Genomic DNA, 21666 nt, shown 5'->3' on the forward strand with positions numbered 1-21666 from the left:
TTATTCCTCATTTTTGTAAATGCCATTCTAGTACTTGATTTTGCACAATTATAGTGGCAGTGGTTAGTGTTCTGTAGGGACATTTGTGTATTCCCATGTAGCTTATTTGCAGCTTGGTTACTCTAACAGAGGGTGATGACAATAAACGGTGACACAGGCTTCTGCTAGAAAGGTCAACATTCGGCTAGGGTTACCAGATCACTATAAGGAAAATGTAGGACATAATGTCCAAAAAAGGAAGGGCTTTAAACAAAAATGTAGGACACAAAACTTTCACAATAGATAATACATATATGTAGGACACATTAGAAAGGTAATTAAAAATTTACCTTTTTTTTTAATGAATTCTTAAGTGCATATTTTCATACTAAACAATACACCTCTTACTGTATGTTTTAACTGGTACTTCTCTGAGGCAGTGTGCAAATTAAGGGGGAGGTGCTGGGGATTCCTCACCCCCCTCCACACAGAATTTTATCCATGTCAAAAGAAAATTATTTTTATCCCTGCCAGCAATGATTTTATCCCCCTCAAATGGAATTGAAAGCGTACAGTATAGCCTTTCTTAACCCTAGTTTACCCGATGGGGGACGGAGGTTGTTGGGCCCACCTCATCTATTTTTACGATTTTTAAAATCAAAATACTGAATATGAATGGGAAACAAGTTATTCCGTCAATATAAATCCCAAGGCAAGAAATTCCGCTCAAGCACTGAACAGTGACATCATCAGAATGTGGCCCCAAAACTTTGTTCATTAATTGCTTCCATTTTTCTTCTAGCAGGACAGACTTTTATTTTCTTCCGGTGTAATGATGGAATCAAAATGAATTTCACTTTTGGGATTGGGAGTGAGTGCAGTTCATAGACTTGTAGCTTGCATGATTTGTCTTTGTTCAACTGAAACACGTATTTTACTAATTTAATTTATATTATGTGATGCTCAAAATGTAGGACATTTATTATATTTTTTAAATTCCTCCCAAATGCCAGACATAAAGCTAAAATGTAGGACATGTCCAAGAAAAACCGGATGTCTGGTAACCCTACCTTCGGCAAGCACGGGAACAGTGACAGGGAAATGCAGTTTACACCAGTATTGTGTTAAAAACTCAACTTTGCGATTACATGACATGTTTTTCAATATACTGGTGTATTTCTTGAATGTTTTATATCAATCAAAACTCATGGTAAATTGATGAGTTTAATTATAGTGGAACACTGACGCACTAATTAATATTGTGAACAACTTTTAATTCTTACAGTTTTGAAGCATTCTGTTGGTATCTGTGGGAATTGGTAAGAGTGTGGGTGTTGGTTCAAAGTGGTATCGAGTCAGCCCTAGTGTTTTTATTCATTGAATGCTCTTTTCGCTTCTTCTGCAGAAAGATTCTTCTGATTCGTCCAAAGATGATGATGTGTGATGATGGAAACTACCGGGAGAGTAGGTGGTTTACTGCGTGGCGAAAGGTAAAATATTGTTCAGTAACAATTGTGTATTATCAGAGCTCTTGTTAGTGTACATATATTGTGTGTGTGAAATTTAGCTTCTGGTACACAAATATCAATGTACAAAAGTAAAAGCTACAATGCGTACAAATAAGTGTTTGGTTATATTAAGGGATTGTAAATAGGCTATGTGAAGCCTGATATTCGAAGTTAATTGGCTGCGAGAGGTGTATCACCTCTGAAGAGCTACGTCTACACTTAACCAAGCAAGGGGGCTAACCCCGTGAAATAAGAACAACACTCACGATTAACTTTAAACACTACAAGTGACTGGCCTGGCAGGGGTGTCGGAGAGAGTGATAGACAAGGATTTGAGGAACGTTTGTTACCTGTAGATCTCGAAGTGACGATCGACTCGCCGGTTCGTAGATGAAATACTGATGAAACTCTTCTGAAATAAAACTCCTTTCCGATAGTGTACTACTCCTCGCTGTAACTCCTTTTGTACAATGTTCGGTAATCTGACTTTAAGTCGGTGGCAACAACTATTCACGCCATAACTTTCTTAGTTCAACAACTTGTGTAATTCCGAGGCACCGACTGTGCACGCGATAGATTTCAGATACCGACTGTTTGAAGAAATATTCTCCCAAGCTATTTAAACGAAATTCGAACTTCGGCCATTGAGAGACCACGTCTCTCAATAACGGTGCTTTCAGCGTAAAACTGTGTTTGCAGTATCTTTCCTGCGATTCCGGAAGAAGTCGTATCAGCAGATTTTTACATCCGCTGAAGATCGCAGGTGGCATTTGCTTGAAAGAAGCTTTTTCCAGCTTCTTTCATACTTGGGCCCTTTTTATGAAATGATTAGACTATCGGACTATGGTGTCCGGGGTACCGGATTCGAGTCATGCCTTTCGCATGATACGAATGCATATTTTGTGAAATGAGAGACACTGTAACAAATAGATACAGAGAAACTTAAGTGATCACTTTACCATGAAGCTGTATTTTGCTGTTGTTCTATTAATTTCGGTGGCCACTGCCACCTTCTTTATTGGAACTTGCTGCAACATTACTTGCTTTTATATTTCTGTAACATATCATTCTTCTTTACACAATATTATACCTAATAATTCTCTGAATATTAGTGTGAATGGTTCTGCATTAACATGAAATGTTAAATGGGCATTATCCATTGTCTAGTGCTTTAAACTATACTTATTCTAACACTACGTTTCGAGAGACCACCTTTTCTCTCATCTTTAGGTGAAATTTTCTTGGCCAGTGGTGGGAATCGAACTAACGAGAGACATGTGTGACGTCTTGTTCATATTCGATGTCGTTCTTGACAATCCGTCACAACCCATTTTTTATTATTTTGGAAATACGTGCATTTTCCTTGGTTATCCCCCTGTAATAAAAAAATAAAGAAACAACACACTCCCCCCCAAAAAAAGGTACTTATGCATATATATATATATATATATATATGTTTAGTTTCTCTATCACAGGTGGTTCGCGTGCTGTAGGGAGAAAACTAAAGGATCAGATAATCAAAATGGGCAAAAATCCAAACTACTAAATCCCAGTTTGTTTTTTTTTTAAGGTATTAAATAGTGCGTCGCTCCAACCCTTCTCGCATATACCGCCAGCTGGTCCGGAGTTTTGAAGCGGGCTCGTCTAGTCCCACTCCCGACGAACTAACGCGTATATGACCAAAAATATGCAACTGCTTGTTTTTTTGGCCGCTTCCAAAAACAAAAATACCTGCTTGTTTTTTTCGGCCCCTTCCAAAAACAAAAATACATATATATGGTACCCAAGAAATTATACGGGGAAAGGTGAACTTATCGTGAAGGTGAACTCAACTGTTACGTCAGTGTGTTGCCAGGACAGTACCTGTCAAAATGCCGTGGATGTGCAACCGAGTGCAAGTGTTTGTGATATTGGGTTTGTGTGGGAAACATGTTGACCTTCAAACCAAATAAGGAGCATGTGCGGCACATCCTGCTTTTCTTGTTCAATCAAAGGAAAAATGTGAGTGAAAGCCATCGTATCCTTGTGGAAACGTCCTGTGCCAATGTCCTAATGCAAGATGCGTGTGTGCGTTGGTTTCGACTTTATTTTCAAAAGTAGTGATATAGACTTGAAATACAAAGATCGCCCGGGCCAGCCGAAAAAATTCCAAGATGCCGAATTGCAAGCACTGTTGGACGAAGACGATATGCAAATGCAACAACAACTGACAGAGAAGTTAAAGGTTGGTCGCCAAACCATATCTGATAGTGACTGGGGACGAAAAATGGATCTACTTTGAGAACTCAAAATGCAAAAAGTCATGGGTTTACCCAGGACAACCTTCAACATCGACTGCAAAACCGAATCACTTCGGAATGAAGATAATGCTGTGCATTTAGTGGGATCAGAAGGATGTGATGTACCATGAGCTTCTGAAACCAGGTGAAACAGTGAATGCAGTTCGCTACCGTCAACAACTCATCAATTTGAACCATGCATTGATCGAAAAGCACCCAGATTGGGCGACAAGACACGGAAAAGTGATTTTGCAGCACGACAACGCCTCATCACACACAGCGAAAGGTGTCAAAGACACCATTTCTGCACTTGGCTGGGAATTCTTGACCCACCCGCCATACTCACATCCACAATTTGACGGACAGATGGGCACAATGTATAGCTAGCGATGGCGCATACTTTGAATAAAGCATTTGTTACCTTTCTCCCCAGATACACTTGTTTTCTTTCGGATCAATTAAGAATTATTAACCGGCACACCTGGTACACAAAGAACCAGAGTGAAAACTAAAGATAATCAAAATCAATCAGCCTTCGTAGCAATGGTCCAAAACCTTGTAAGTCATCCCAGTGTATCATTCAAGCACATATGGTCCCCTCTCTTCAAAAATTAGAAAATAGTATAAATGGACCAAAAAATAGTACAGAATTCACGGGCCGGCCCCCGTGGTGGAGTGGTTAGCACATTCCGCTACGATGCTAGGGGTCCCGGGTTCAAATCCCAGCCTTGCATTGGTATTTGTGAATGTCCATTCATCAATTTCATCATATCGTCACTCATCCCCCATCTTCGCAAATTAGCCAAAAGTGGCACAAAAGCTAAGTAAAATAAACTAAAACAAATCACTCAATCAATATAGAATTCACAGGGGCCACCGTGGAGTAATTATACGAGCTGTAGCTAGAAAGAAACCGGACTGTTGCTACAAAATCTTTTATTGGTTATTTTGTACAATACGAACATTATCCCCATCAAAGTACTCCCCTTTACTATCGATACACCGCTCCATACAAATCTTCCATTTGCTGGAAGCAGTGCTGGAAATCATTTTCTGAAACCATATTCATGACCTCCGTCGCTTTTCTTTTCACAGATCCTACGGTCGTAAATCTGGTTCCTTTCAGTGCTAATTTGACCTTTGGGAATAAAAAAAAGTCGCACGGAGTGAGATCCAGCAAATAGGGTGGATGTTCTAACACTGGGATCCCATGATTGGCCAAAAAAGCCTTGACTGACAATGCCGTGTCGGCAGGAGCATTTTCCTGATGAAGAATCCATTACTTGCTTTTCCACAAATCAGGTCGTCATCTTCTTACCCGCTCACAAAGGGTCTTCAGCACCGTAATGAAATAATGTTGGTTGACAGTTTGACCTTCGGGTAGCCAATTCGAATCAATTCACCGACATTTGCATGTGAGAAGACGTGCTCCCTCGAAACGCAGTGTTACATTAAGTATAGTTTAAATCACTAGACAATGGAGAATGTCCAATTGACTTTACATGTTATTTTACGTGTACCATGAACTTCATGGCAGAAGAAAATTTTGAGAACCTAGGCCTGCTAAGTGAGCTTTATCTTGAGTGGCTCGTGGTCAGCATATCAAGTCCCATCAGTTCTGTTTTCTGGCATACTAGACCAGAGTCCTCATCTGGGTCATTGCAAAACAGTTTGAAGCTTTCATCAAGGATCAAACCTAGGATCACTCATACCACAAGCATGAGCATTAACTATTTTGGTACAGCAAAGTTCTGTATTCACATTGAGCCTGAATAATATAATTTGTGACCAATAACGACCACATAATCCTTGTACTTTTGAACAAAAATGTTTGCTTTTATGTTTGGCCTTTTGAGCCCTAGAAATCACAAGAAAAGTAAAGATTTTGTATTTCTTTTTCTCTCAGGTTCGACAGGTTGAAGACCATTTTCTTCCAAGAATGATTTCTGCGATCACTGAACAAAGTGTTGTTCCATTTGGCGATGCAGTCATTTCAACAAGAGACACCTGCATCGGGTTTGAAATTTGTGAGGAGTTGTGGAATGTTCAGAGGTAAGGCAGACCATTTTTGTCTTTGGAATCATTTGTTGTAAAAATACATTGTTTATTGATCAAGCAGTTACAGTTGAATGCTAATTTTATGGTCTTGACTCTTGAGGACCTCCCCGATGGTGTAATGGCAGCATGATCAAGGAGTCCTGGGTTTGATACCCGGGGGACGCACATAGTGGTTCGGATCCCACTTTAAACTGAAGATCTAGTCCCAATTAACCTTACTGTGCATAAAGTGGACTTAAAACACCAACTCAATTAATCAATTATTGTCTTGAATTCTACATTTTCCCACATTATACATTGCATTCCACAATGTCCCAATAGATCCCAAATTTTACATTTTCTTGCATTCATTTATTTATTTATTGAGAAAATTTCAGTCACAGCACGTTTACACTGAAATTATCAACAATGAAAAGAACAAAGATAACAAAATAACACAAAGGATTAGCATAAATACGTCAAGGTAGCACAATTAAATATTATTTAGTTACATATGTTCTCATGGTAGACCGAAAGGCATATTCTGTGGAAAATACATCATCACTTGAAGGGAGGTCGTTATATTCAGTGGGAAGGCATTCTATGCTTTTCAGGCCTCCCCGATGGTGCAGTGGTTGCGTCGTCACCTTGTAATCAAGGGGTCCCGGGTTCGATACCCAGTGGAGGCACATGGTGATTCGGATCCCACTTTAAACTGTAGGTCCAGTCCCGATTAGCCTTACTGTGCATAAAGTGGACTAAAAACATCAGAGCAATCAAACAATCTATGCTTTTCAGCATGGTTCTGTGAAAAACATAAAATTAAGGTTGTTGCTATGCGTATTTGCATACTAGCAGGATTTGGAGTACAGTGCGACATGATAGCCTCATTATTATTCATCCTTACCATTGCCAGCTTGGTGGCCGAATTTGTTGTGTGACTGGCTTTAAGTCTTGCCATGAAGTTCCTGGATTCAAGTCCCATCCTTGGCATGGGTTATACACTCATGTCTTGATTAAGTTAGGTAAGGTAAAGTTTCCCATGCATAATGCACTGTGCCATGATGACATGTTTTGTGGATTTGAGGATAGGGCCGTGCACATTCTCGATCTCTGCCGTTTTGGAGGTGATGTGATCAGTATCACACTCCACCCCCTCCCCCCCCCAGGTGCCCATTTATTTGAGGCCGGCTGAACCCAAGAGCTGCTTTATGGAGGACTGCCCACCGAAGAAATTGAACCTGAGTCTCCCGCGTGTAGTCATCCGCCCTTCCAACTTGACCACCATGGTTCCATTTCTCCACTCCGATGTTAAAAATACTTTTCTTTAAAAAAAGATGTGAACCTTGTTCCTTCGATCCACAACCCCAAAGTCAGGGACTGAGACGAAGGAATGCGTTGACTGAAATATGGTTCCTGCATTCCTTGTGACTGGACATGGTCAATTGTTAGTCGCTCCAGTTTAAAAAAATGCTGCAGCAGTAGAAACCATGGAATGTCCAGAGGATGCTGTTCACACATTCAGGTGAAAACTAAACCAAACTTCATTGGCCAGGGTCACACATGAAGTTTTTGGAAAAGGTGTTCAAGAGGAAAGAGTATGGAGTGTTATTCGAAAAATTCAAGGAACAGGACGGTCGAGTGTGGCAAATGATGCCAGTTTAATTTGTGAAATTGCGATGGACTGTATGGAGGTATAAGTTGTTTAAATGTGTATTGACATTATATTCTTTTACTTTATGTTTGTATGGTAATGAGAATTAAATAGTAGAAGAAGTAGGACTTACTGTTCTGAGATTTAGTAAATGCAATGGAGTCAACGAGACCAGGTGAAGTTTGATCAAGCACGAAGCTTGTAAATTTCCATAGTTTTCCTGGCCGAATCCTGAACTTGCCGTTCAGTGGTTGTAGGTGTGTCCATTCATCAGTTCGATCTAATCATCACTCATCCTCTTCATCATTATTGTCCATAATGTTAAGTAACCGGACACAAATAAGCAGACCCTTCCGAGAATGAAATGTGACAAAAAAACTTGTGTGTATCCTTTTCCCTTTCTGTCCTGCTTACAAAGGGGGGAGTGGATAGTTCTTCCGAATCTTTCATGGCTAGTAAATGTAAAGTTCCCCATGTACATTGCACCGTACCATGAAGGCACATTTAAGGGATGTAAGGGGGTAGGGCTCCACACATTCATGATCTTGGCCAATGCTGGAGGTGGTGATGTGTTCAGTACCATGCTGTAACCGACTTTACCCCCACGGTTACCCCAGGTACCAATTTGAGGCTGGGTGAACCCCAGAGCTGCTTTATTTGGGGCCAGAAAAATTCCAACATTAAATCACCCAGTCTCACTTATTGCACAAGACTCGAGCAACCTACATGTTCTGATGTAAGTATGGAATGAATGCCTTTGTTGTTAGGTTAGTTCTGGTTCTCTTGGCATAAATAATACATTCGAAGTGTATTTATTCCACACTGACATCACAACATGAAGGTTGCTAGAGCCTTGTGCGATAAGTGAGACCCAGATCACCCACCCTGGGAATCGAACCTGAGTCTCCCACTTGACAGGCAGACTGACTAGATCACTGCAGCTCCTCTCACAACTATATAAGCATTTTATTGTTGTTGTTCGTGTGTTTTTAGCTGTCAACATTGAACTGGGGTATTTCAACCTGAGTACGACATATTTTACTCATTCTAAAATTTAATTTTTACAGCACTCATATCAACATGAGCCTTGATGGTGTAGAGCTTATCGTAAATAGTTCTGGATCTTACATGGAGCTTCGGAAAGCATACATTGCCTTCGACCTGGTGGAGTCTGCGTGCAGCAAAGCAGGAGGGTGCTATTTGTTCAGCAATCTGAGAGGGTGCGATGGACAACGAGTATATTTTAATGGATGTTCCTGCATCGCATTGAATGGTGAATTAATAATGAGAGGGAAGCAGTATGCCCTGGAGGAAGTGGTGAGTATACAGATAAGTGTACATGTATTTCTGTAGTGTTAAAAATGATAGTGTGTAAAAGATTTCACTGGGTTTTGCATAATTTTCTAGATATTTGGGATAATGCAGTTGAAATTCCATTTTAGAGAAACAGTGAAAGAACTGCAGCACTTCAGCACTCAAAACTTTCTGTCAGAAGTTTATTACATTAAATACTACACAATTTAAAAAAAGAATATTACAAGATATTAAATACAAAAGGAAAGAAGAACAGACAGATGAAATATTAAAAAGTATCCTGTGACAACCATAGCATCCTTGTTGCTTATGTGACAAAAAGTGTTCAAACAATGGAAATGTGTAAATATATATATTAGCGATTGGGTAGATTAATCGGTACTCTATCGCTATTGGCTGATACAGGATAATTGACAGGGATAGAAAAAGCTAAACTAATTCAGGCACCAGCCCATTTTTCTTTGGAGCCAGCATTATTTTTTTATATTTTTGGCAAATATAGCGTAAAAGAAAGCCATGAATCCAACTAAGATAAAACTACACAGTTTGAAATATGATCTTAAAAACATTTAATTAATTAATACAAGATTCAACTAAATAATTCTTGTGCCAAGAACACTCAAAGTGTAACAGCATGAAGAATTATGCAATACATTGTAATATATGGCTGCCTCTACCATATCACTGCAGATTTTAAAATTCAGCTAGGAACAGTGGAAAAAAATTATAATGGCATGTTTATTAATCTGATTTAATGATACACATGATACAGAAAATGCACAAACATTAGAGAAACACATACTGTACTTGTTTTTTTTTAAAAAAAACAAAGGTAATGGAAATTTGCATAATCAAACTCGAAATATTATTTTTTTTCCACTGAATTTGAAAATTCAGGCACCACAGCAACCAGCATCCTGTATTTTTCTGCCCTTCGATTTAATTTTACCCGTCCAATATATCTACAAATATCTTATAATTTTTGTAATATTCTGGCATTTTGTTGTAATTTTTATGGATGTAAGCATGTAATCTCCATGCCCTACTTTTTAAAAAAGTAAATGTTTAAATATGCAGCTTCTTTTGCATTGTAACACACATTTATTAAGGAGGTTAATGAATCAGGTTCTTTAAGGACCATTTGGAATTTTATATCAGATCAGTAGAATATTGGTTATCAGTATCAGTTTTATGTAATATATTATTTGATATTTTTCTTGCATTTTCGTTTGACACATCTCCTTGTAATCAAGGGGTCCCGTGTTCGATACCCAGTGGAGGCACATAGTGGTTCAGATCCCACTTGAAGCTGTAGGTCCAGTCCCAATTAGCCTTACTATGCATAAAGTGGACTTAAAACACTAACTGACCACCACCACTCATTGTACACATCATTAAATCATGCATTTTTTTTGGTGTGTGTGTTCACAGGAAGTTATCTCTGCCACCATCGACTTGGAAGACATCAGAGCATATCGGAACAAAATTCGCTCAAGAAATGTAGTTGCTTCATCTAGTCCAGCATATCCGCGTGTGCAAGTAGACTTCTCCCTGTCTTCAGATGATGATGTGGCTTACCCAACACACAACCCTATAGACCTTGTCTACCATTCCCCTGAGGAGGAGATAGCACTTGGGCCAGCATGCTGGCTGTGGGATTACCTGAGGTGATGTATTAGACCTGAGATCTCTAAAAAAATATATCCCTCTCACCTTAGACCAGCTGTGCTTAACATTTCATTTAAATGTCTTTTGTGGTTGTAGATCCCAGAACTGAATTCAATATTGAATTCCTAAGGTGCCCATGAAGAGTTTTTTTATTGTAATAATAATCAAAGTAATAATAATAATAATTACAATAATATAAAAGAGATCTGAAAACTATTTTATACTCAAGTATGCTGTTGCAAAAGATATTTTTACTTTCTTGGCCCTCTTCGATAGTTTCAGAAGAGCATTAATTCGGAAGGGACTATTCCTTGAACTGCAATATCAGAGCACTTATCTAAAAATTTAAATTTTACGTTGGGGAAGTTTTTTGTTATAGACAATCTAATATTAGTGGAAATTGTAGCTTTCCTGGTGACGTGATTCAAACAAGTGTTCTTGGCTTACCAGCCAGGTTAAATCAGCATTTGCGTTCAACCTATGTGCTAGAAACATTGGACACTAATGCTGATTTAACCTGTCTGTTAATCCAAGAACACATAGTCACTCAATATAGTACCCAACCTTGTCCAAAACTCTTTGTCATTGAGGTGGTGGCTTTGTAATGGCATCAGCAGCCCAGATATCGCAGTTGAAGAGGTGAACTACACAGAACCTAGCATGCATTGCTCTCGGCCAGTGGCAGCGATTGTAGATTGTACACACTATAACCTCTTAATACTAAGCTTTGTATGCCAAGAAAAGTAAACTTTTTTTCTGTGAAAATGAAGTACTATTAAAGAGGGAACCGCCTGAAGAAGCCCATCTCCACCTGCATACTTTCAGGGGTTTGTGTTTATGTCCTGGTGCCTTTAAACAATAAGCCAGGATGTAATTTCCTCAGAATTTAATTTCCCTTGTTTATTGTGTACTATTTTACTTAGTTTTTTTTTTTTTTTTTTTGTTTTGTTTTACGATTTGCATTTTTCATAATGTTTACAGTGGTATTTAAGATTACACGAATTTTCATTTGTAGCTATAAGTACCCTGGTTGTTCTGGTTTCCAGAACAATCAAGGTTCACATATTATAAAGTGTTTGAGATAAAGGATGAGTAATGTTAGTAAGATTAGTATATATTAGGGATGGAACAGATTAATCGGTACTATATCAGTATCGGCCAATATGGGCATATCAGTTTATCGGTAAAATTACCGATTATTTTACCGATCCGATATATCTATAAATATCTTATAATTTAGTGCAAAATTCTGCCATTTTGTTATAATTTTGATGGATAATCTCCATGCCCAACTTTTAAAAAATGTAAATGTTTAAATATTATGGCTGAGCTGATAGTACTTTCAACCGATGCCAATAATCTTGCCGATTCCCACCGATATTGAAAATTGCCGTAATTAAAATTTGTTCTAAATATTATTCAATATTTTTTGTAAACATTCTTCTCAAATTAAATGCATCAATTCACCAAGAAATTTGCTTTAGAATATTCAACAATTACATCAGAATATTAAAGTAGATATTATGTAATAAAAAAATACGTTTTTCGTGCAAAATTAGTGCAAAATAAAAAGGATGTTTGAATTTTCCATAACTTCCAGGAAAATTATACTCAGCGAAAGTGTCGCATGGCATTTTTATGGACCCGTTAAAGACCAATATATCGGAAAAGTTTCAGCTGGTATCTGTATATAAATTCCAAATGATACTTTCCGATACTGATACATCAGCATTGGTATCGGCTCAGCCCTACTAAATATGCAGCTTCTTTTGCATTGAAGTCACCTGGAAACAAACATTTATTACGGAAGTCGATGAACCATTCAGGTTCTAGAAGGACCATTTGAAATTTTATATCGGATCGGTAGAATATCAGTTAGCGATATCAGTAAATTTTATCGGTATCAGTCAAAATTTTATATCGGCCCATCTCTAGTGCGTATGTATGATGTTATTCTCGTATGATGACTCAGTTGACCAGATCAATGATTTGTTTACAAATAATCAGTTAGTTGTTGTTGCTTTTTAGGTAAAACCTTAAAAAAGTAAACTGTCGTCTCCCCACAGTTTTGGCACCCAATCGCAGCTACTGGTCTCAGCAAATTCACAGACAGTCTCATGAGCAGCCTGTCATTCACTGGGTAGGTAGACAGGGCTTCCATTTGTACATCCATAACGGCAGGTCATCCAGGCCTAGGCTCATTGTGCACATTTGCAAGTCCATAAAGGTGTTCACCCACTTCCTTATTGAACTGTACCGAGCTCCATAGGCCTAAATTAGTCCCTGGTAGCCCATTTTTGGTATGGCCCACACAGTTCCAATTTTCTGGCAGGAATGCTGCTCCAACTTGGAAGACATTTGTTCTTGTTTGTACACGTTGCTTGCATTGTAGAATTATTTCTCTTGTAGTCTATGGTTAAATGAAAAGCTGTGTTTTTATGCTTGTAATAACCATAGACTACAAGAGAAATAATTGTTGTGACACCGACTGTGCTCCACTCTGATTGCATAACGTTACTGTGCACCTGTATCATGTTCCAGGTCCATGCCCATGACACTGGGGGAAAGGTAAAGTTTAGCCTTGATTGCCAACATGGTCGGGATTGCATCTATCACCATTCCCCTTCGGCACTACCAACATCACTATTATACTTCCCACATACAAATACAAGTGAGGTTCACCTACAGTTAAACAGCATTCATTTCTTTCTTTATTCATGGATGTATAGCATGTTTCAATTTCAATGCAATTCAAGGTTTCATATTGTAGGTTTGTTGAATATTTTTTAAAATGAAATTGATTTAAATTTAAAAAAAGCATGAGCTTTTCAGACATGAAGATGTACAGAGAAGATCATAGGAGAACTCTTTGTCATTCAAGATTGATGTTTCATTTGCTCTTAAAGTAAAGTTTTGACATCCACCTTCATACAAATGTAGGGCCCGTACTGGCTCACCAAATGAATGTATTCAGACAGAAAATCAGTAATTTCTTCTTCCTCTTATAACATACGTTTCTTGTTAGGAAGAACAAAATATTTCACTTTGCACAAGAGTTTCGCACTTCTTTGCAAAAACTAAAACCACTCCCTATGATGAGTACCGTCGCTTTTATGTTATTTTTGTACATAAGTGGACATTTTGAAAGCATGCACCTGAAAATATCCCATCCAGAGAGGGTTTACAGCATAAAAGTTAAGTCGATGTTTTATATACAAGCAACACTATATGTTAAATTTCTGGAGTTATCTCAAATTTCAACAGTACATTGACATTCTTGTGAGAGGCACGTTCCCTCTTGTATTCTGGAGCGCCTTCAGTACCAATGTAGAACATCTTGTATATAACTGCCTTGTGTAACTCTCATAGTTTACATGATTGTATTCTTGCAGGAGATCTGGTCAAGGAGGGTACTTCCTACCCCTAAGTGGAGGCGTGGATTCCTCTAGTGTGGCATGCATTGTGCATTCCATGTGTCGCCTGGTTGTGGGAGCTGTTGAGAAAGGAGGTGAGGCAATAATTATACTTAATAGATAGTTTTTTTGTTCACGTGTCAAGTTTTGAGACATCATTAATAGATGCCCATATTTGTAGTGAATACAGTGGAATCTTGATAACTCGAAGGATTTTGAGTTATTGAGGACCAAAATCGCCACTTCGAGTTATAGAGGTTTAAAGTTTACTGACCCTTCTGAACTTCAGTACTACGTATGCCTATAATGTATGTAGCATTATTTTAAGTTAATACGTATACTGTACAAGGTACGTAGAAATAAATTTTATTGAACAAAACTTTAGATGTACATATGTACAACATTGATTTGGTAAAATATTTGGCACAGTGTACATGACATATGTATCAACACTTCTACAACGCACACTAATCTTTAACAATGATGGTTACATACACAGCAGGGTGGGGAAGTTCAAGTCCCGACACAATTGTTGATCACCTGACATTGTACGTACGCACCCTACACTTCGGCTTATTGAGGTCCGTGCGACTAAAGCTTCGAGTTATAGAGGTGATTAGAATTTAACTTCGACTCTTAGAGGTTTTCCATACTCTACCTTGGAGTTATTGAGTTCAAACGGCATCCCATAGACTACAAAAATTCGTTTTATCAAGGTTTTATTCGAGTTGTTGAGATAAAATTAGTATTGAGTGTTACGGATAATTCAAGCGGATTACAAAAATTTCAACGTATCAAGGAATTCGAGATGTTGAGGTTAGAGTTATCAAGGTTCCACTGTACTAGTACCAAAACTATGCATATTTTTTTTTATCCCCACTAGATCAAAATAAAATCCATTCAATATCAATTCAAACTGCCAGTAGTGCAACTGATTGTGCAACAGACAATTTTCCAAATTGGGCATGGCAGTGAAACTGTTAATATATTAAGTTTATGGATCAAACCTGCACTGTTGCCATGCGGTCTAAGGCATCAGGCTTTGGGCTAAGGCTATGGGATGCATGCTGGTTCCAAGTGTCCTGGGCGAAGCGTTAAAACTTTCCGCCTGAGTATGGGACTGATGACAACCCACCGTTGTGAGGAAATTGGGGAGTTACAAATGAGTAGCGTTAACTGGTCATGGAAACCTACAACAACAACTGGGGGTTCGTGGTTTTGACCACACTTCATCCCGTAACTGGTTAGATGATCTCCCATCTCTGCTGAGGCATGTAGGAATGAGGCTAGCAGTCGGTAGGTAGTCCTTGACCCTCGCAGCCTGTTGTGCCAAGAGAGGGTTATGGATCAGACTACTATAAAAATACATATTTAGTTAATCCACGTGTATGTGTTCTGTTATAGATTCCCAGGTGTTGGATGATGTGCGCCGTGTAGTGTGTGATCCAGAATACTTGCCGACAGATCCTCGTGAGCTTTGCAGTCGCCTGTGTGTCACGTGTTACATGGCAAGTGAAAATTCCTCCACAGAAACAAGACAGCGAGCCAAAACCTTGGCGGATAATATTGGCAGGTTCGTCTCTTGTCTGTATATGTGAAGTTATGTTTCGTTTCATTGATTTAAATTTATATTGTGGTTGCATCAGCTATTTTGCACCCATCATATTATACGAGGCCAGTCCCTTACCATTGCTAAAATCAACATCCGCCTCTGAGGAATAAAATCTCCTTACATGATCAAAAGCTGAGGCTGTAAAGAGGCACTCGGCACATATATGGACAATACGCAGGACAACACACAGCCCTACAGATGATTATACTGGCTGTATGTCCAGATGCCAGAGCCTCATTGTCCTGCAACATCACAGTTCCAAAAAATTCTAGATTCTTGCTTTCGCAGTAATGACAGAGTTAAGCAATTTGAAGATCAGTTATTTATTTTATAAGTACCGTGAAAGTGAGGTTGACATTATGTTTCTTTTCAATATCCAGTAATGTATTGCTTAAATGTAAGATATTTCCTCTCTCTCTCTCTCTCTCTCTCTCTCTCTCTCCTCTCCTCTCCTCTTCTCTTCTCTTCTCTTCTCTTCTCACAATCAAAATTGGACCTCCAGTTTAGGAGAGTTCTACTTATTGATAAATATAGATTTATATCTCTACACAGGCACGTATCCAGGAATTCCTTTCGGGGGGGGCTCAACACCATTTTTAAGGGGTATAGTAAGAACCTCACAATTGTATGTTTAAGACCAGTGGTGGCAATTGGGTTCCAAAACGGGGGGGGGGGGGGGGTCGGAGGGCGTTGCAAGGAAAGTTTACTTTCTCTTGGTAGCCAAGGCTTAACATTAAGAGGCCATAATGTTGAGGCAGAAAAATAAAAAATGGGGAGCAACTATCCCTTAAATCGTTGCCACTGTAAGGCTATCATTTTAATCAGAACGTGAAATCGGAACATTTTTTACCACTCGACTCCTCTGTTCCCATGCATTATTAATGTGTGCCGGAACCATCTCAGTATGTGTGTTTGTCCATTTCTTCTCATCAGGCATAAAAACATCTATGGTATCTTTGAGTGTTTTTACGAAGCTGTTAGACATGCACGGGATGGACAATCCACTCGACAACGCGAGATTCAAATTGTGGGTTGCGAACTGGACGCAGACAGCTCTCGAATATTTCTCTCTGATTCGAGCCTGAACATCACTAACGTGTCTTGTCCTCCCATTTTTTCAGCTCTTATAAAAGCCGAAACCCACCAAATTGTTCAGATTCAGACTTTAGCACTCACAAGTGTTCAAAAATGCCTGTCACAGCACAGGAAGTCTTCTCGAATACAGGTGGATCACGAAACAATTAATGCACAGTGAAAAACCCTTCCGTTCCCAACACATCTAATGTTTCGTCTCCCAGTATGATCAAATGCTTACTCATTTATCTCCAGTGACGTGCCCAAGGGAGGGTTGGTGAGATCATAACCCCATTTGACCCAGTATTCCTCTTTTTTTTTAAAAAAAAAAAATAATAACGTCAAAGACAGGGGAAAATGGCAAAATCAGGACTGACCACCAAAAATAGTATGCGTAACCCCTCTCCCTTCCGAAAATCCTGGGCACGCCTCTCTTTATCTCGGACAATTTTTTTAAAATGAACTCACCAGAAGTTTTTATCATCGTATTGGAGATGCGTTCTTCCTGCAGGTTTGAATATGATGCTTTAGGTGCCTTCACACCTAACCTTAACAAGGCCCTTATTTTCCATCCTTGTGACTTGATTTTCATGACTTAAGAAGGTTTCAGACCGAAGGGACACGCGATACATGTTGATTGAAATGGGCCAATCAACAGCAACGTTTCACACCGTAGCGACACAAAAGGCCGCACAAACCTAATCTTCAGGCGACCCGGTGTGAAATCTCCCTTATTAGGCCACTGTCATTGTCACCTCGAAGTAGTAGCTCTTGTTGACCACAGAAAAAAAATATCCTCAACCGGTGATAATGCTCCTCAGTTTTCTTCTCTCTCCTATATTTTCTGTGCTTGTTCACTATACAGGCAACACCTTACGATTTGATATGCACTATGTAGACATTTTAACGAAAAATCGGTTGAAGTCAAGGATGACTAGGTGGCTCAGTTGGTAGAACCCTGATTTGGGTCCTGGTAGAGCCTGCAATTTCCGCCTAAAATGTCTACATATGCAACATCTTCCTGCTTTCTCTTCTCGACATTCATAAAATTTTCGGCTGTCTCTTTATGATAGTTAAGTGTTTGTATGTGTTTCGAACCCAGTAGGCTTAAACAAAAGTATTTTTTTATATGAAATTCTCAGACTGCATATACGAAATTTTGTTCTGGCAAAAGTAAATCATCACTCAAAACTTTGATTTTCAGTTGATCTATGCAGTTTATTTCTGTTTTAATATCCGGTACTGATGAAATATTCACTTGAGAGAGAGAGAGAGAGAAGGGGGGGCATTGATCTCTTCGGCCCTCGAACCGAACTAGCACCACACTGAGGCCCCGGAAGTTCTGCTGTCGTCAATGTCTTCATTTTCGAATCACTATATCTTATAAAGCAATCAGAGGACGCTGACTGATCTCATCACCAATCGACTGTATGAATTGTCACACTTACCCCTGAAATCTCATTAACTGATTCTTTGTACAGATCAATCGAAAAATTGAATCCTCGTATTTATATCCTCATTATATTGTAGAACGTTCCGCAGATAAAACGATTCGTTAATATTGCCAGTAGTTGACTCCTTCTCTCATTCAAGAACGTACCCTCTCCCGCCTTCCAGAGATTAGAAATTACAACGAATTGCCCTACGTGTGGCGCTACCTTTGTTGCGCAGCTTCCAAATGCTGACAAGTCTCTACATAGTTCTCAAGTGCGCTGAGACAACACCGAAAGCGCAAGAAAAGTGTAGGGTCATTTGTTCAAAGACGGCACCCCTAAGGACTTTTTCCCTTAATAACAAGAAAATATTAATTTTGAAGAAAAAGCATTTTTTTTATTAACACTATTGTTATTTAGGTTATCAGAAAATACAGGTAATATCCACTAACCAAACATCCTGTCTGCACAATAAATCAAAATTGCAGGTAGTGTAAAGTAGGCCGTTTTTACAAACATGTGTCAAAGTCGGCCCACCATTAAAAAGTTGGCTGTGCAAAGATGGACCCCCCCTTAAATGGTACTCCGATATATGAAAACTTACATTAAATGTAATAAACAAGTGAAAAAAAAACGTCAGCATTCCATATTCCATGTACCCCACTATAAACCATCACTATCACCACAAACAGCACATATTCCAACCTGAACTCTATCTCGCCCAAAACAGTCTTCATGGAACCAACCCTAGCAATCAATCGTTACACTTGAACCAATCCTTCCCATCACTTGCATTGTAATAATAACCGCCACACTTAGAACAATGTTTTTTACTACGTTTCATTGATATTCCTTTCCCTCGATCTGCACAACTCTTTTGCGCCTGAGTACGTTCCTTTTTTGACTGTTCATGTCTCCCTTTTGCTTTCTCTATGTATTCAAGGGAAGTTAACTGTTCAGAAGATGCACATCTGCGTTTCTTCTTGTGCCCAGCAGTATCAAGACGTGGTACCTTCATTATATCTGCAAACCGCACCATGCTTGCATTTCCATTCATGGTCCCACGAGATGTTGAAGGCATGGGCTCGAAGGTGGAGGTTGAGACATGTGAGTTAGCCCTAGGTCTGACTGGAGATTGAACAAGGCCAACATCGGCGTTGGGACCACTGGATGGAGTGGTTGCACCTGTGGATGAGGCTGTGACATCGTCTGCAGTAGCCCTAGATCTGTCAGTAGTATCAGCGATGTTGAAGTAATGTGGTGTACAGGGTATAAACCTGTGCTCGAGAACCCGGAAACAGCCACGCCTACACTGGCACTTTTGTTGCTTACAGCAAAAATAAAGTTCACACAATACAAAAGTACGACTTACACTAATTTGGACAATTTTGTTTCTGGTCGCCAGTGCATGCTCCCGCCTAAACAATCTAATGACAGCTAATTACCTGGTTATGTTATGTGCATTCATGAAGGAGGCGAGCCTTGTAACTCTTGTACTACATATCATTGTAAGACACATATTTATTAATCTAAATTCACGACATATTCCACTAGCATAACAATATTAGTGGGGACCGTCTTACCCCACATGGCTAATGCACAGAAGGGGCCGCCTTACCCCAACGCGTATCATGCAGCGAAAACAACAAACGAAAAGCTTGTACGTTATGGAATTCAAACCAGGAAGCAGAGTTGAATGCTCCACACCTCATCTAACACACCTATAAACCTGACTTTAGTACAACTACAGATTCGCTTGTTTATCTAGAGTTTTTCATTAAGCAGAGAGTTATATCAGCCATTTTGATCGTTATACTTTTATCACTTACCTTTGTATTTACGCGTATGCAGCTGGATGCTTCATTTAAACAACACGGCGCTTATGTCACCCCATTTCAGAAAGCCTCACTGAGTGTTGGAACAGGCACCGTTAGCTCCAAATTTCGCCACGTGCGACGCTGCACAACAAAACGTTGCAGGTAGGCCGTCTTTACAAACTGGCCGTCTTTGAACAAATGACCCTACGTGCAATATTATCAACAACAGGGTTATAGAACATACTCCGTCTTGCCTCGATACTTGTCTATCTCCTTAAATCATCGTCACATTATTCAAAAAGCCAAAAACCTAATTTTATCTAGTGTAAAATAAAAAAAACATCCTGGGGGGGCTCGAGCCACCTCAACCCCAGCTTGGATACGTGCTATTAACAATAACAGGGTTATAGAACATTCTCCATCTTGTCTCGATAATTATTTCTCCCAAATTATCATGACATTATTCAAGAAGCCAAAATCCTAATTTTATCTAGTGTAAACAGAAAAAATTCCTGAAGGGGGGGCTCAAGCCTCCTGATTCCCACCTTGGATACGTGCTATTGACAATAATAGGGTTATAGAACACTCTCCGTCTTGTCTCGATAATTATTTCTCTCAGATTTATAAATTTATTATCTTCACATTATTCAAGACGCCAAAAATCTAATTTTATCTAGTGTAAATTTAAAAATTTAATGAGGGGGGGGCTCGAGCTACCTCATCCCCACCTTGGCTACGTGCTATTAATAATAACAGGGGTATAAAACATGCTCCGTCTTGCCTCGATAATTATCTCTCTCCTTACATTATTTTCACATTATTTAAGAAGCCAAAAACCTAATTTTATCTAACGTAAACTGAAAGATTTCCTGGGGAGAGGGTCGAGCCCCCTGTGCCCCATCTTGGATACGTGCTATTATCAATAACAGGGTTACGGAACATTCTCCGTCTTGCCTCGATAATTATTTCTTTCCTTAAATTATTGCTACGTTATTTTATTTCACACCACAAGAAACCAAAAACCTCATTTTATCTAGTGTAAACCTAAAACTTTCGGGGGGGGCTCGAGCCCCCTAAGCCCCCCCTCTGGATACGTGCCTGTCTCTACATAAATGTATCTAAATAATTTATCTAGAGAAGAACTTGAAATGGAAGTAGGGCGTATTTGAATGAACAATTAATTATATAAATAAGACATGAAAAAGTGGCAGTAAACAATTAGTAATTGTTGATCTTTGCAGCTACCACATAAATATCTGCATTGATGTGGCTGTGTCAGCAGTGCTTGGGATTTTTACGTCGGTGACCGGTTTAGTTCCAAAATTTGGGTCCCGAGGAGGCAGTGCACGGGAGAGTCTGGCACTGCAGAATATTCAGGTTTGTGTTTGTTAGCATTATTTGTCATTTGTTCAGAAGAGTGTTGACGTTACTTAAGAATGAACATTACAGTATTGTTCATAGAGTGCTAAGACCTGGGGCGGGGGGATGTCTATGTGGCCTGGCAGCTGGATTTTTAAGTACCAAAGGAACATCTTACTAACATACGGCAGTAGGTCAGTTGGTAGAGCATCTGACTGCCACAAGGGAGCCCTGGGTTCGATTCCCGGGGTGCGTAATCTAAGGTTGGAATTTTTCTAGCCTTGTCCCTACATAAAGTGGCTCTGGGGCTCACCCAGCCTCAAATCTGGGTACTTTGGGGTAACCCTGGGGGTTAAAAATGGCCAGCCGTGATGCTGACCACATTATCCCAACTAGCCAAGATCAAGCTCCACATCACATCAGAAGAACTTGCTGTTATGGAAAATGCCAAAATATTGCTGTGATTAGTGAAAACTTTTATGTTGAAGAGTGAGTTTTCAATCCCCATCATTGGGTCTT

At 39.3% G+C, this 21666-nt stretch overlaps 1 protein-coding gene across 2 annotated transcripts in view; it reads left to right on the top strand.

The window, feature by feature from the left end:
* Nadsyn (NAD synthetase) overlaps nt 1-21666 on the top strand; it is a 68066-nt gene that overhangs the window by 17729 nt on the left and 28671 nt on the right. For both annotated transcript variants that reach the window (XM_083134165.1, XM_083134166.1), the window contains exons 4-10: nt 1385-1469; nt 5673-5818; nt 8525-8774; nt 10203-10438; nt 13832-13947; nt 15257-15425; nt 21030-21165. In XM_083134165.1, the coding sequence (XP_082990291.1) occupies nt 1385-1469; nt 5673-5818; nt 8525-8774; nt 10203-10438; nt 13832-13947; nt 15257-15425; nt 21030-21165 (1138 nt within the window). The remainder of the gene's footprint in view (nt 1-1384; nt 1470-5672; nt 5819-8524; nt 8775-10202; nt 10439-13831; nt 13948-15256; nt 15426-21029; nt 21166-21666) is intronic.

This window comes from Lepisma saccharinum, chromosome 13 (genome assembly GCF_977018435.1).
Source record: "Lepisma saccharinum chromosome 13, izLepSacc3.1, whole genome shotgun sequence".
Classification (NCBI taxonomy): domain Eukaryota; kingdom Metazoa; phylum Arthropoda; class Insecta; order Zygentoma; family Lepismatidae; genus Lepisma; species Lepisma saccharinum.